General features: G+C 44.3%; 1 protein-coding gene across 6 annotated transcripts in view; it reads left to right on the forward strand.

Annotated features, from left to right (window-relative positions):
- specc1la (sperm antigen with calponin homology and coiled-coil domains 1-like a) overlaps positions 1–14,627 on the forward strand; it is a 332,469-nt gene that overhangs the window by 122,827 nt on the left and 195,015 nt on the right. For 4 of the 6 annotated variants that reach the window (XM_088000258.1, XM_088000259.1, XM_088000263.1 and 1 more), the window contains exons 6-8: positions 4,318–4,391; positions 7,743–7,945; positions 13,315–13,478. In XM_088000258.1, coding sequence (XP_087856384.1) covers positions 4,318–4,391; positions 7,743–7,945; positions 13,315–13,478 — 441 coding nt within the window. The remainder of the gene's footprint in view (positions 1–4,317; positions 4,392–7,742; positions 7,946–13,314; positions 13,479–14,627) is intronic. The other 2 variants (XM_088000260.1, XM_088000262.1) reach the window with 1 other exon arrangement.

Here is a 14,627-nt window from a genome sequence, read left to right on the forward strand (position 1 = left end):
GGGACTTGGAGGAGGGGCGTTGGAAATGTGATAGGTGGAAAGAGGTCAAGGTGAGGGTGATAGGTCGGAGTAGGATGGAGGCGGAGAGGTCAAGAAGAAGACTGCAGGTCAGGAAGGCGGTGCCGGGCTGGAGGGATTCGGCTGAGACAAGGTGGGGGGAGGGGGGATGAAGAAACTGGTGAAGTCCAAGTTCATCCCCTGTGGTTGGAGGGTTCCCAGTCGGAAGATAAGGCGCTCCTCCTCCGACCGTCGCGTTGTTGTGGTTTGGCGGTGGATGAGTCCAATGACCTGTATATCCTCGGTGGAGTGGGAGGGGGAGTTGAAATGCTGTGCTACAGGGTGGTTGGGTTGGTTCGTCCGGGTGGCCCAGAGGTGCTCTCTGAATCGCTCCGCAAGTAGGCGGCCTGTCTCCCCAATATAGAGGAGGCCACACCGGCTGCAGCGGATGCAGTAGATGATGTGGGTGGAGGTGCAGGTGAATCTGTGGCGGATATGGAAGTTTCCTTTGGGGCCTTGGAGAGAAGTGAGGGGGGAGGTGTGGGCGCAAGTGTTGCACCTCCTGCGGTTGCAAGGGAAGGTGCCGGGAGTGGAGGTTGGGTCGGTGGGGGGTGTGGATCTGACAAGGGAGTCGCGGAGGGAGTGGTCTCTACGGAAAGCTGATAGGGGAGGGGAGGGAAATATATCCTTGGTGCTGGGGTCTGTTTGGAGGTGGCGGAAGTGACGGCGGATGATGCGCTGTACATGGAGATTGGTGGGGTGGTAGGTGAGGACCAGTGGGGTTCTGTCCTGGTGGCGGTTGGAGGGGCGGGGCTCAAGGGCGGAGGAGCGGGAAGTGGAGGAGATGCGGTGGAGGGCACCGTCGACCACGTCGGGGGGGAAATTGCGGTCCTTGAAGAAGGAGGCCATCTGTGTTGTACGTATTTTGAACTGGTCCTCCTGGGAGCAGATGCGGCGGAGACGAAGGAATTGGGAGAATGGGATGGCGTTTTTACAGGGGGCAGGATGGGAGGAGGTGTAGTCCAGGTAGCTGTGGGAGTCGGTTGGTTTGTAGTAGATGTCCGTGTTGATTCGGTCGCCTGAGATAGAAACAGAAAGGTCTAGGAAGGGGAGGGAGGAGTCCGAGACTGTCCAGGTGAATTTGAGGTCGGGGTGGAAGGTGTTAGTGTAGTGGATGAACTGTTCAACCTCCTCGTGGGAGCACGAGGTAGCGCCGATACAGTCATCAATGTAGCGAAGGAAAAGATGGGGGGTGGGGCCAGTGTAGTTGCGGAAGATGGATTGTTCCACATACCCTACGAAGAGGCAGGCATAGCTGGGGCCCATGCGGGTGCCCATGGCTACTCCTTTTGTTTGGAGAAAGTGGGAGGATTGGAAAGAAAAGTTGTTCAGGGTGAGGACCAGTTCGGTCAGTGTTTTAAAAAATTCTCAAGGTCAGGTTCGTAGGAGAGTAGTCTGACACAGAACAAACGACCAAGAGGCGAGTCTGCTAGAATATGAGCATTTTATTCCCCGCAGCGTCGCCACAACCAGGTCTCATACTTACAACGGGTCTGGCTTATACTCACTCTACATGTTACCGGAACTGGGAGCCGTCAATTCTCGTAGAGCGGTTGCCAACAACCCACGCTCGGCGGTTAAACGTAACCCCGGAGCAGACTCTATCGAACTGGAGACTTTTCCAGCTGATATACTCTTTTCCAGATATAAACATTCATGTGAACAGCAGAGCAAGGCTAAAAAACACATTCCATTCTGGTTACATACAGATAAGAAGATTCACACGGGGAGGTGTGTAATAAGATTCACACGGGACTAAGCAACACCTCCATTCCGGTTAGATTCACACATGTATTGGGACATAATTTTTAACCGTTTCACCACATTCCACTGCTTGGCCCAATACATGTGTTACATTATGATTCACACATGTATTGGGACATAATTTTACACCACAGTCAGTCGAAGGAGGGTGTCGGTGGAAGGGTACTGGGTGGTACGGCGGGAAAGGAAGAAGCGGAGTGCTTTGAGTCCTTCGTGATGGGGGATGGAGGTGTACAGGGACTGGATGTCCATGGTGAAGATGAGGCGTTGGGGACCGGGGAAGCGGAAATCCTGGAGGAGGTGGAGGGCGTGGGTGGTGTCACGAACGTAGGTGGGGAGTTCTTGGACTAATGGGGACAGGACCGTGTCGAGGTATGCCTGCTCATTCCTGAAGAAGGGCCTGTGCCCAAAACGTCGAATCTCCTGTTCCCTGGATGCTGCCTGACCTGCTGTGCTGTTCCAGCAATAAAGTTTCAACTTTGATCTCCAGCATCTGCAGACCTCACTTTCTCCTCGAATGCTACTCACAGCATTACTGGAGTTACAAGCTGCTTTTGTTCGATACTGGCGAACTGAACATGCTTTCTATTGATGGCTAGAGAGTAAACCAATAGCTCCAATTAGGAAGTGCTGTTTAACCAGTGCAGACTGGTTTAAAAGAACACTACTATGGGATCTGTTCATCAACAAATTAACATTCTGCAAAACCATAAACCAGCTGGGATTTCTAACTAGCCCAGTATAAAATTTCTGTATAAAATTCTTGAAAAGAGATGCATTATGGGCAGATTGCAAATTTTAAAACCTATCTTTCTCTCTATTCTTACAAGTCATCTCATCTCACCTGTCCATAAACAGATTATGATTTAATTTTTCCTCTATTCTTAAAACTGTATTTTCCCCACTCCCGGTTTTTATTGGCTTTGACTTTGTATACGCCACAATACCATTGTTTTAAACCTTCCATTGGGTACATTTGTCACACATTCAGATGCAGTGGGCAACAAATAAGGTACATGAAATGTTGTTCCTGCAGTTTTTATTGACAACTTATTCAATCATGTGTAAAAGTATTTATGCTTCCTAGAAGCCGATGGGGAATATTTCATGCCTCAGTATTTGGTGTATTTTGGATCCTGCATGAATGTGAATCATTTTATCACTGTCAGGTATCGCTTTTGCTCAGTGGCCAATTTCTCATAGCTGAGATAAGGTCTTATGAGGCCAAGAGATTTGAGCCTATATTTAAGCCAACACCTAACACTACAGTATCAGTATTGAAGGAGTGTTGCACTTGTCAAAGGTGCTGTCTTGGATGAAATGTTGAACAGAGGCCACACCTACCCTCAGTTTTTTCTGCCATGTGTTTGTCTTATTGATCAACGTTAAATAATTTGATTTTTTTTTAGTACAGTAGTAATATTTCCTGGTTTGGGTGATTTGAGTTTTAATTAGTTTAGTCTCGTTTAGATTGTAACGATAAACCAGATTTCAGTACATTGCTGCAATTCATTTTGGGCTATTGTAAGTAGTTGATGAGTCAGTCCTCAACTGTGCTAAATGAACACCATTTCAAGATGCTCAGGATTGTAGACTTCACTGGGGCACAGTCTCCTGGTGCTGTGTTACACCAAATGTCAGCTTCAGCAAGAAGCCCAGTTTTACAGAAGGAAATATGTTAGCTCTTGATGTCTTGGAAGGTTTTAGAGTAGCTACAGCAGGAACACAAAACTTTCTTATTTCCTAATCCTCCACTCTCCCAACTCAATGTTTATGTTTAATTGAATCACAGATGTTTTATACTAAATTATCTCTGTCAAGTTCATCAATCATTTCCAACACTGCTGATGTACATCCCTTCAAAATCTACAGCAACATGTTTATATCACGCTGCAGATGTGGAGTTTGGGATGGCATGGAGATGCAAGTGGTTTGTTAGGATTGGGAGTACAGACAAGTGTTGGGAAGGTCTGAGCAAGAGACTATTTGGGTTCCTTCATACAGAGTGCAATTTGAAGTATTGTCGAGGATGGAGGTTGTTGATATTGGCTCATTACCAGACTCCGGTGGTAATGGATTGGATAGTAGCTTTAGTGGGCTGAGGCCTGGAAGACTGTGGGAGAGAAACAACCAAAGGCTGTGGAGCAACCTACCAATGGTCAGAGATAATCAAAGGAACAGGCTATATCTGCACTGTCTCTGTTTACTTCTCCCAAATGCCCTGAGCATCTATTCAGAGTAGATTTTAATTCAGCCCAAATACAACAACAAAACACTGTGGGTACTGGAACTCAAATAAAAACAAAAAAATGTTGAAAATCCCAGCAGCATTTTAATTGTTCTGAAGGAAAATTATTGACCAGAAAAATCAATTGCGCTCTCCACACCTGCTGTGTTTATTCAACACTTTTAATCTGGCTGCAGCCAGATTTAATGAACCAACATTGGAACCAAGTTTCCAACATTGATTTTTACTGTGCTCCTTATTTTCCACAGATTCTGTAAAAAAGCTTCAAGACCAGAAACACGATATGGACAGAGAAACCAAGATCCTAAACAGGAGGCTCAGGGTAGGTTGTTTCATTTACTTAGTTATTCGTTTTTTTTCCAACACCATTACAAGCTGAATCTTTGAAAATTAGCTATTTAAATCTTGGTGCAAATAAAAACTAAACACTTTGTTTTATATTTTCCTCTTTTTGGATCTTTCTTTACATTCAACTTCTTCAATAATCTTCTAAACTCTCTGGAGAAAGTGAGGACTGCAGCTGCTGGAGAGTCAGAGTCGAAAAGTGAGGTGCTGGAAAAAGTACAGCAGGTAAGGCAGCATCCGAGGACCAGGAGATTCGACGTTTCGAGCTTAAGCCTTTCATGTGCTTTTTCCAGCGCCATACTTTTCGATTCTAAACTCCCCGGTTGACTTCCCACCTCCAGGTCCTGATCCCATGCACAATTCTGATTGATACCATAAATGTAGTTGGGAACGATGTGCAAGTGATTTGGGATTACTCTTTTCCAACTGCTTCCTTTTGGATTTTTCTACTTACAGGAGTAATGCTTAATCCAGGTGATCTGATTGAGGCCGAGGTTTGCATATTCTACCAATCATGATATGCTGATATTCAATGTTCTTTCATTGGTAATCTGTTTGTTTGCATTATTGGTTTAAGTTACTTGGGAGGGTGGCGCAATATTAATAATATTGCAAGGGAGTTGAGCTTTGTATTTCAATTGATTCAAAAGCATCGATATAACCCAGAAAGCTACAAATGCACTAAATTCCTGAGGTTTGGGAGACACTCCAGGATTGGCTTGTATTGGCAAAGACTGCAGTATAAATCCAGCCCAAACCTGCAATATTCTGAAGAAATGCTAGCCAGGAACATTTTACTGACAACACTGAAGGCTTTTGTAAACATGAGAGAGGCTGATAAAAGTTGATGGAATATTTCCAAGTGCGACTCTGGTATCCCTCAAGGTAACTTCAGAAAATTTTCAATCAACCTGTTCAGGGATTAGATTAGATTACTTAGATTACATTAAATTACTTACAGTGAAGCGCAACCAACCAGACCCATTCCCCTACATTTAGAGTCATAGAGATGTACAGCATGGAAACAGACCCTTCGGTCCAACCTGTCCATGCTGACCAGATATCCCAACCCAATCTAGTCTCACCTGCCAGCACCCGGCCCATATCCCTCCAAACCCTTCCTATTCATATACCCATCCAAATGCCTCTTAAATGTTGCAATTGTACCAGCCTCCACCACATCCTCTGGCAGCTCATTACATACACGTACCACCCTCTGCGTGAAAAGGTTGCCCCTTAGGTCTCTTTTATATCTTTCCCCTCTCACCCTAAACCTATGCCCTCTAGTTCTGGACTCCCCGAACCCACGGAAAAGACTATCTATTTACCCTATCCATGCCCCTCATAATTTTATAAACCTCTATAAAGTCGCCCCTCAGCCTCTGATGCTCCAGGGAAAACGGCCCCAGCCTGTTCAGCCTCTCCCTGTAGCTCAAATCCTCCAACCCTGGCAACATCCTTGTAAACCTTTTCTGAACCCTTTCAAGTTTCACAACATCCTTCCAATAGGAAGGAGACCAGAATTGCACGCAATATTCCAACAACACTCCCTAGGACCTTACCATTAAGTGTATAAGTCCTGCTAAGATTTGCTTTCCCAAAATCCAGCACCTCGCATTTATCTGAATTAAACTCCATCTGCCACTTCTCAGCCCATTGGCTCATCTGGTCCAGATCCTGTTGTAATCTGAGGTAGCCCTCTTCGCTGTCCACTACACCTCCAATTTTGGTGTCACTTAGATTTAGATTACTTACAGTGTGGAAACAGGCCCTTCGGCCCAACCAGTCCAAACCGACCCGCCGAAGCGCAACCCACCCATACCCCTACATTTACCCTTTTACCTAACACTACGGGCAATTTAGCATGGCCAATTCACCTGACCTGCACATCTTTGGACTGTGGGAGGAAACCGGAGCACCCGGAGGAAACCCACGCAGACACGGGGAGAATGTGCAAACTCCACACAGTCAGTCACCTGAGTCGGGAATTGAACCCGGGTCTCTGGTGCTGTGAGGCAGCAGTGCTAACCACTGTGCCACCGTGCCGCCCACTGTGTCACCTGCAAACTTACTAACTGTACCTCTTACGTTCACATCCAAATCATTTATTTAAATGACAAAAAGTAGAGGACACAGCACCGATCCTTGTGGCACTCCACTGGTCACAGGCCTCCAGTCTGAAAAACAACCCTCCACCACCACCCTCTGTCTTCTACCTTTGAGCCAGTTCTGTATCCAAATGGCTAGTTCTCCCTGTATTCCATGAGATCTAACCTTGCTAATCAGTCTCCCATGGGGAACCTTGTCGAACACCTTACTGAAGTCCAAATAGATCACGTCTACTGCTCTGCTCTCATCAATCTTCTTTGTTACTTCTTCAAAAAACTCAATCAAGTTTGTGAGACATGATTTCCCACGCACAAAGCCATGTTGACTATCACTAATCAGTCCTTGCCTTTCCAAATACATGTATGTACATCCTGTCCCTCAGGATTCTCTCCAACAACTTGCCCACCACTGAGGTCAGGCTCACCGGTCTATAGTTCCCTTTTACCGCCCTTCTTAAACAGTGGCACCACGTTTGCCAACCTCCGGTCTTCCGGCACCTCACCTGTGACTATCGATGATACAAATATCTCAGCAAGAGGCCCAGCAATCACTTCTCTAGCTTCCCACAGAGTTCTCGGGTACACCTGATCAGGTCCTGGGGATTTATCCACCTTATAACCATTTCAAGACATCCAGCACTTCCTCCTCTGTAATCTGGACATTTTGCAAGATGCCACCATCTTGCCCCTTCACCTTCACCTAACACTACACTACACTAATGGATTGTGTGAGGAAACCGGAGCACCCGGAGGAAATCCACACAGACACGGAGAATGTGCAAACTCCACACAGAGAGTTGCCTGACGCAGGGATTGAACCCGGGTCTCTGGCGCTGTGAGGCAGCAGTGCTAACCGCTGTGCCACCCACATGCTACGACAAGCTCTGGAACAGATGGGTCTTGCATCTAGGGATGCTACCACTGTTCCTCAAGAGCCAATCTCTCAAGGTGGCTTTGATGATGTTACTGTCAGTGGTCAGGGTGTGAAAGAATGTGGTTGATTACGTAACTGTATCAGTAACGACTGAGCATTAGAACGTGTAGTATGGCTCTGGTCCTGCATAGAAATAAGATGGGCTTGGAAAGTTTCAATCACTTCACGTAAACAAAGGTTTACAACTCAAATTTTAACATAATTTGGCTTATCTTTGTCATGCTACCGTTATGAACCCTCACAATGATGATCTATTTTATTTGAAACAAAACGTGTTTGAAAATAGGAGGAGTCGGCTGAATGGCGACAGTTTCAGGCAGACCTCCAGACTGCAGTTGTCATTGCAAATGATATTAAGTCTGAAGCACAAGAGGAAATCAGCGACTTGAGACGCAGACTTCAGGAGTCAATGGAAAAAACTGAAAAGCTCACCAAAGAACTGGAGGAAGTGAAGGCACGCAAGTACGTGGGATGTTGTGATGTGACTTGGTACGTTGTACATTAGTTAGAGCTTTGTCTTTGAGCTAGGTCTTGCTAAAACTATATATGGCATTAGTCAGACCACATTTAGAATAGTTTGAGCAGTTTTCGTCCCTTTTGTAAGGAAGGATATACTGGCACTGTGAACAGTCCAGAGAAGGTTCACTAGGCTGATCATGGGTGGGAGTAATTTTCTCATAAGAGGTTGAGTAGGTTTGGCCTGTTCTCATTGGAGTTCAGCAAAATGAGAGGCATTATTGAAGCATACAAGATTTTTAGGGACTTAACAGAGTAGATGCTGAAAAGTTGTTTCTCCTTGTGGGAGAATGTAGGACTAAAGGGCATAATCTCTGAATAAATTAGAGATGAGGAAGAATTTCTTTACTGAAGGTCGTGAATCTGTGGAATTCTTTACCACAGAGTTCTGTAGAGCCTTGGTTGTTAAGTGTATTCAGAGGTGAGATAGACATATTTTTAATCATTAAGAGAATCAAGATTATGGGGAAAAGGCAGGAGGATCACTCATTGAATGGCGGGCTAGACTTGATGGCATTAAAGACCTGCTTTTACCTTTTATGGTCTAGTTGATTATTTACGTTGATTCATAATGATTGGGTAGGGAACTAGAACTCTAAATAAGCATGCAAGTGATAAGAGGAAAGGCAGACCAAGGAGAAAAAGAAATACCCTAAAGTGGTATCTACCTATACGAAACTATAGGTTAGTAAATTTAATAGCAGGTCGAGGAAAACATTTTGAAATAATTTTGAGAAAACTGGTAATGAAAGCTGGAAAACTAATCACTTAAGCACAACATGGACACTGCTGGTTAGGGGAGTCTCTTGATATTTTTGGATTTTTAGAAGACCTGCAGCAAGAGCAAGAGGTGATGACTGTATATAATGCTTTAAGTCTCACATCAAATGGGAAGCAAAGTAAATGTTAGATTTGAGAGATCTTTTTAGGTGTTTATGCACAGATATCTAATATTGCTCATAAGAACATAGCACATAAGAACTTAGAGCAGGAGTAGGCCATCTGGCTCTTTGAGCCTGCTCTACCATTCAATGAGATCATGGCTGATCTTTTCGTGGCCTCGGCTCCACTTACCCGCCCTCTCACTATAACCTTTAATTCCTTTGCTATTCAAAAAATTATCTATCTTAGCTTTAAAAGCATTTACTGAGGAAGCCTCAACCACTTCACTGGGCAGGGAATTCCTTAGATTCACAACCCTCTGGGTGAAGTTCCTTCTCAATTCGGCCTAAATCTGCTCCCTGTAATTTTGAGGCTATGCCCACCTTGACCTCGTTTCATTCGCCAGTGGAAACATCCTCTCTACTTCTATCTTATCTATTCCCTTTATAATTTTATATTTTTCTTTAATATCCTCTTCATTCTTCTCAACGTCAATGAATATAAGAAGTCTAGGCAGTCTCTCCTCATAAGCCAACCCTCCCAACGTTAGAGTCAACCTTTTGAATCTCCTCTGCACTATCTCTAGTGCCGGTACATCCTTTCTCAAGTAAGAAGACCAAAACTGCACACACTACTCCTGGCATGGCATGGCCTTGCCATCACCCTATAGGGGCGGCACGGTGGCTCAGTGGTTTGTTCTGCTGCCTCACAGCACCAGGGTCCCAGGTTCGATTCCAGCCTCTGGCAACTGTCTGTGTGGAGTTTGCACATTCTCCCCCCCGTCTGCTTGGGTTAACCTCCGGGTGCTCCGGTTTCCTCCCACAGTCCAAAGATGTGCAGGTCAGGTGAATTGGTCATGCTAAATTGTTGATAGTGTTTGGTGCATTAGTCAGAAGGAAATGGGTCTGGGTGGATTACTCTTCGGAGGGTCGGTGTGGACTGGTTGGGCCAAAGGGCCTGCTTCCACACTGTACGGAATCTAATCTAAACTAATCTATACAGTTGCAACAAACCTCCCTGCTTATAAACGTTAGCTATGAAGAACACAATTCCATTTGCCTTCTTAATTACATGTTGCACCAACCTTCTGTGATTCATGCTCAAGGACATACAGGTTCCTCTGCAAAGCAGCATGTTGCAATTTTTTACCATTCAAGTAATAGTCCTTTTTACTGTTATATGGATGACTTCACGTTTATTAACATTGTAATCCATCTGCCAGACGTTTGCTCACTCACTTAAGCTTCTATGTCCCTTTGCAAAGTTTCACAATCCTCTGCACATTTGATGTACCACTCACCTTAGTGTCATCTGCAGACTTTGACACACTACACGTGGTCCCCAACTCTAAATCGTCCATGTAAATTGTGAATAATTGCAGTCCCAACACTGATCCCTGAGACACACCACTAGTGATTGATTACCAATCAGAAAAGCACTCATTTCTTGCCACTCTTCGCTTATGGTATTGACATTTAGAAAAGAGCTTGGTGTACAGTCGGTTCTGCTATAGTTCAGATCTTGTTCAACCCCATGATATAAGAAAATTGGATAATAGCAGTACCATTTAAATTATTGGGGACCGGAATCGTATTATAACCAATACAAACTTTAAAAGTTTGTGCTATAGAAACAATGTCCCCAATTCATCAATTGTGTTGATGCAAATTCACATTAATCAAACCTGCATCATAGGAGGAGAAAGTGAGGATTGCAGATGCTGAAGCTCAGAGTTGAGAGTGTGCTGCTGGGAAAGTACAGCAGGTCAGACAGCATCCGAGGAACAGGAGAATTGACGTTTTGGGCATAAGCCCTTCATCAGGAATGAGGCTTGTGAGCCGGGAGCTGAAAGATAAAAGAGAGGGGGGTGGGGTTTGGGGAAGGATAGCTGAGAAAGCGATAGGTGGATGAAGGCGTGGATGATAGGTCAGGAGGCGGTGCCGGGGGGGAGCGTGGACCTGACGAGGCCGTCGTGGAGTGAATGGTGTCTCCGGAACACTGATAGGGGTGGGGAGGGAAATATATCTTTGGGGTCCGGTTGGAGGTGGCAGAAGTGGAGGATTTATGCAGCGGTTGGTAGAATGGAAAGTGAGGACCGGGTTGGGGGGGGTGTTCTGTCCTTGTTGCATTGGGAGGGGTGGGGTTCAAGGGCGGAGATGCGCTGGAGGGCATTGTCATCCATGTGGGAAGGGAAGTTGCGATCTTGGAGGCTATCTGCGACTTTGTGAGGTGGAATTGGTCATTCTGGGAACAAATGCAGCAGAGGCAGAGGAATTGGGAATAAGGGATGGTGTTTTTATCGGAAGTAGGATGGGAGGAGGTGTAGCCTAAGTAGTCATGGGAGTCTGTTGCCTTGTAATAGATGTCTGTGATTTAGTTGGTTGCCGGAGATGGTGATGGAGAGATCCAGGAAGGGGAGGAAGGTGCCTGAGATGGTCCAGGTGCATTATAGGAGAACAACCTGTACCATGAATTATCCAGATTAGTATCCTGCTGCTAAGATGGAGCTATGTTTCAGTTACCTACTCCTTTGAGAATGGAAACTCATCACCCAAAGTAAGCATAGTTTGAAGTCACACAGAATAATTGTTTAATCTTCTGCAGCTTGTGTTATGCCTAGCAGGTTCAGGTAACAGCTCCACAAAGTGTCCAGATCATTCTACATGCATAAAAATTGTAGGAATGTCAGGTGCAGTTTATAATCGTTAGTGAATGAATTAAATTATCATCATGCTTTGTTAATAAAACCGACATGTTTGTTGCTGATTTGAAATTTTGCAGGGAGGAATGATACAAGTAAAAACAATACAAATAGTTGCAGAAAGATTTGGGCAAATACCCAAACAGATTTAATAATGTATTGTAAATGAACAAATAGTGTTGGAACATGATTCCAAAATTGAGCAGGGATACATGCTCCGGAATAGAACACGAGCCTGACTCTATAAAGCAGGAGAAAGTGAGGACTGCAGATGCTGAAGATCAGAGCTGAAAATGTGTTGCTGGAAAAGCGCAACAGGTCAGGCAGCATCCAAGGAACAGGAGAATCGACGTTTCGGGCATAAGCCGATTCTCCTGTTCCTTGGATGTTGCCTAACCTGCTGCACTTTTCCAGCAACACATTTTCAGCTCTGACTTTATAAAGCAGTCAGCCCAAGTACAGAATAAGTCAAAAGGAATTATGCAATTGTACAAAGTCCTGTTTAGATTCTCTCCGGTGAAGGGTTCAGTTCTTGTCAGCAAGTCATAAGGAGCATTGTCCTTCGCATATTTTATGTTTCCATACACAAATCTCTGACAGTCTAGACCAGGTTTCTGTTTGGAAAGCGAATGTTCAGTTAATAGAGGGCAAGAGGAGTCAGAAGAAATATTCCAAGCATAGCCAAATAGGAAGGCTTAAGCCACTTAAAAATAATTGAAGCCTGAGAATCTTCCATGACCCTTAATACATGTTTCAGAACAGCAGGCTAAAAGTGTCCTCAGCACAAAATCAATCAGCAATTGGCTAAAGAATAACAATAGGTAAGTGAGACATCCATTCATTGAAATTATGAAGCCACTCCTTGCAAACCCTTGTTCCTATGTTATGTTTCTTTCAGTATTATTGTACAGACTAATGTAATGAGTGTTGCTATGTTGAGAATGAGGTTTTAACAGATTTGATCTTGGTCACTTTGAAATTTATATTTTGAGAAGCAGAAATAAAAGTTTCATGATTTTAAAAAGAATTGCCAAAGTTGAACCAAGTGAATTGACTAGTGCAGTGAAGGCCCCGTGATACCATAAGATTCTAATTTTAAGTGAGATATATTTAGGAGTGAGAGCATCCAAAATATAATGGGATTGTGGAATGAAGCAATGTAAACTGACTGAATAATAACTGGAAATGGTTTTGGAAAGAGTTGATTCAGGATATAGTGAGGTGATAGGATTGGGTTTGAAAAATGTTTGTTACAGCTAAAACTTTTCCTATTTGAGAGTTTTCCAATTTTATGCATGGTGAGGGAATCCCGAGGTAGCAAGCCACAACTGCGAGATTTAATTCATTTTGCACGACCAGGATTTGTATCTGCAGCTTCTGGGTAAATGTTTGGCTCCTGGGATATGGGTCAGGTGATGGCAGGTGGGACTAGATTGGATTGGGATATCTGGTCAGCGTGGACGAGTTGGACCGAAGGGTCTGTTTCCATGCCGTACATCTCTATGACTCTGTGTTATGTTACAACTGAGATCAGTTACTGATTGTAGGACTTTGTGTATATAAATCCTGGTACAAGAAAAGAATTCCTTTCAGCTTTAATGTTTGCTACAAGAAAAGTATTCCTTCCGGCTTTAATGTTAACATAATCCAAGCCACAACTGACAGCACAGTATAATCAAATTTGGGTTCTGGGGTGATTGTGCTTGCTAAACTGTGATATTTACTTTATACATAGTAGTCTACCTATTTTGATCTTTAGGCAGGATGAAGAGCGGGGGCGTATGTACAATTACATGAATGCTGTAGAGCGTGATCTGGCAGCTTTAAGACAAGGTATGGGTCTGAGTCGCAGATCATCTACCTCCTCTGAACCATCACCAACTGTCAAAACTCTAATTAAATCCTTCGACAGTGCTTCCCAAGGTAACATTTCTACTTCTCTTTCTGTTTCTACTTAGAAATACTCTGATATTTAAAAACTGTTATGAATGCAGAAAATAGTAAATTGCTTTAGTTAGTTCAATTAAGGTCAATCTATTTGTGTTTTATTACAAAACATTGTTGTGAATCTTGACATTCCCCACTGCACTGAGACATACTGGCTCAGATCTTTCAACAGCAAGATGGTCATTGCAGACTAGTGTGAACCAGAATTGCGCATCAAAACCATGGTGAAAGTCCCAACAAAGATGACTCAATGGGATGTGTCGAGGAAGTTGGAATTTTCCTTGGGGCAGTTACTCTGCATTTGGAACTTTTTGAAAATGTCCCCTAGTCTGAGACAGAGTCAGAAACCTCTAAACGTTCAACTGCCCGAGGCTTAATAGTTATCCAGGAAAAATTAAAGGATTAATACTCCGCCAACACCTGGGTGACTTAAATTGAACTCCTGACTTACCACTGACCCATCTGATCACTTCTTACCCTGGATCACCTGACCTTCCCCACTCACTGGACCCAAACTCTCAGGTGCCATGCCTCACAATTATCTGCTCTTAGCTTTCAAAGTGGCTAACAGGCTTTTAAATAAAAAAACAGCACTTCCTGCTGCAAAAGGAGGCAGTGTCACCAGAGTCCTCTCTCAGCTTGGCTTGGTGAATTTTGCTTCACATAACGTTTCTTGCAGCAAATTTTCAGTAAGACCTCCTTTAAAGAAAAGTATCTGATCAGTAAATCTGGGCCACTATTTTCTTGCACAGATTAGGCAAAGCAGGATTAGATTAGATTACTTACAGTGTGGAAACAGGCCCTTCGGCCCAACAAGTCCACACCGCCCCCATTCCCCTACATTTACCCCTTACCTAACACTACGGGCAATTTAGCATGGCCAATTCACCTGACCTGCACATCTTTGGACTGTGGGAGGAAACCGGAGCACCCGGAGGAAACCCACGCAGACACGGGGAGAATGTGCAAACTCCACACAGTCAGTTGCCTGAGGCGGGAATTGAACCCGGGTCTCTAGTGCTGTGAGGCTGTAGTGCTAACCACTGTGCCACCGTGCCGCCCTCAAATTCTGTGGTCTCTAGTATTGACTGCAGTACATTTAAATGGTACCTTTGTAAATGTAAG

Source organism: Chiloscyllium plagiosum, unplaced genomic scaffold, assembly GCF_037043375.1.
Source record: "Chiloscyllium plagiosum isolate Xiang-an unplaced genomic scaffold, Cpla_swu_hap1 HiC_scaffold_24, whole genome shotgun sequence".
In the NCBI taxonomy this organism is placed as follows: domain Eukaryota; kingdom Metazoa; phylum Chordata; class Chondrichthyes; order Orectolobiformes; family Hemiscylliidae; genus Chiloscyllium; species Chiloscyllium plagiosum.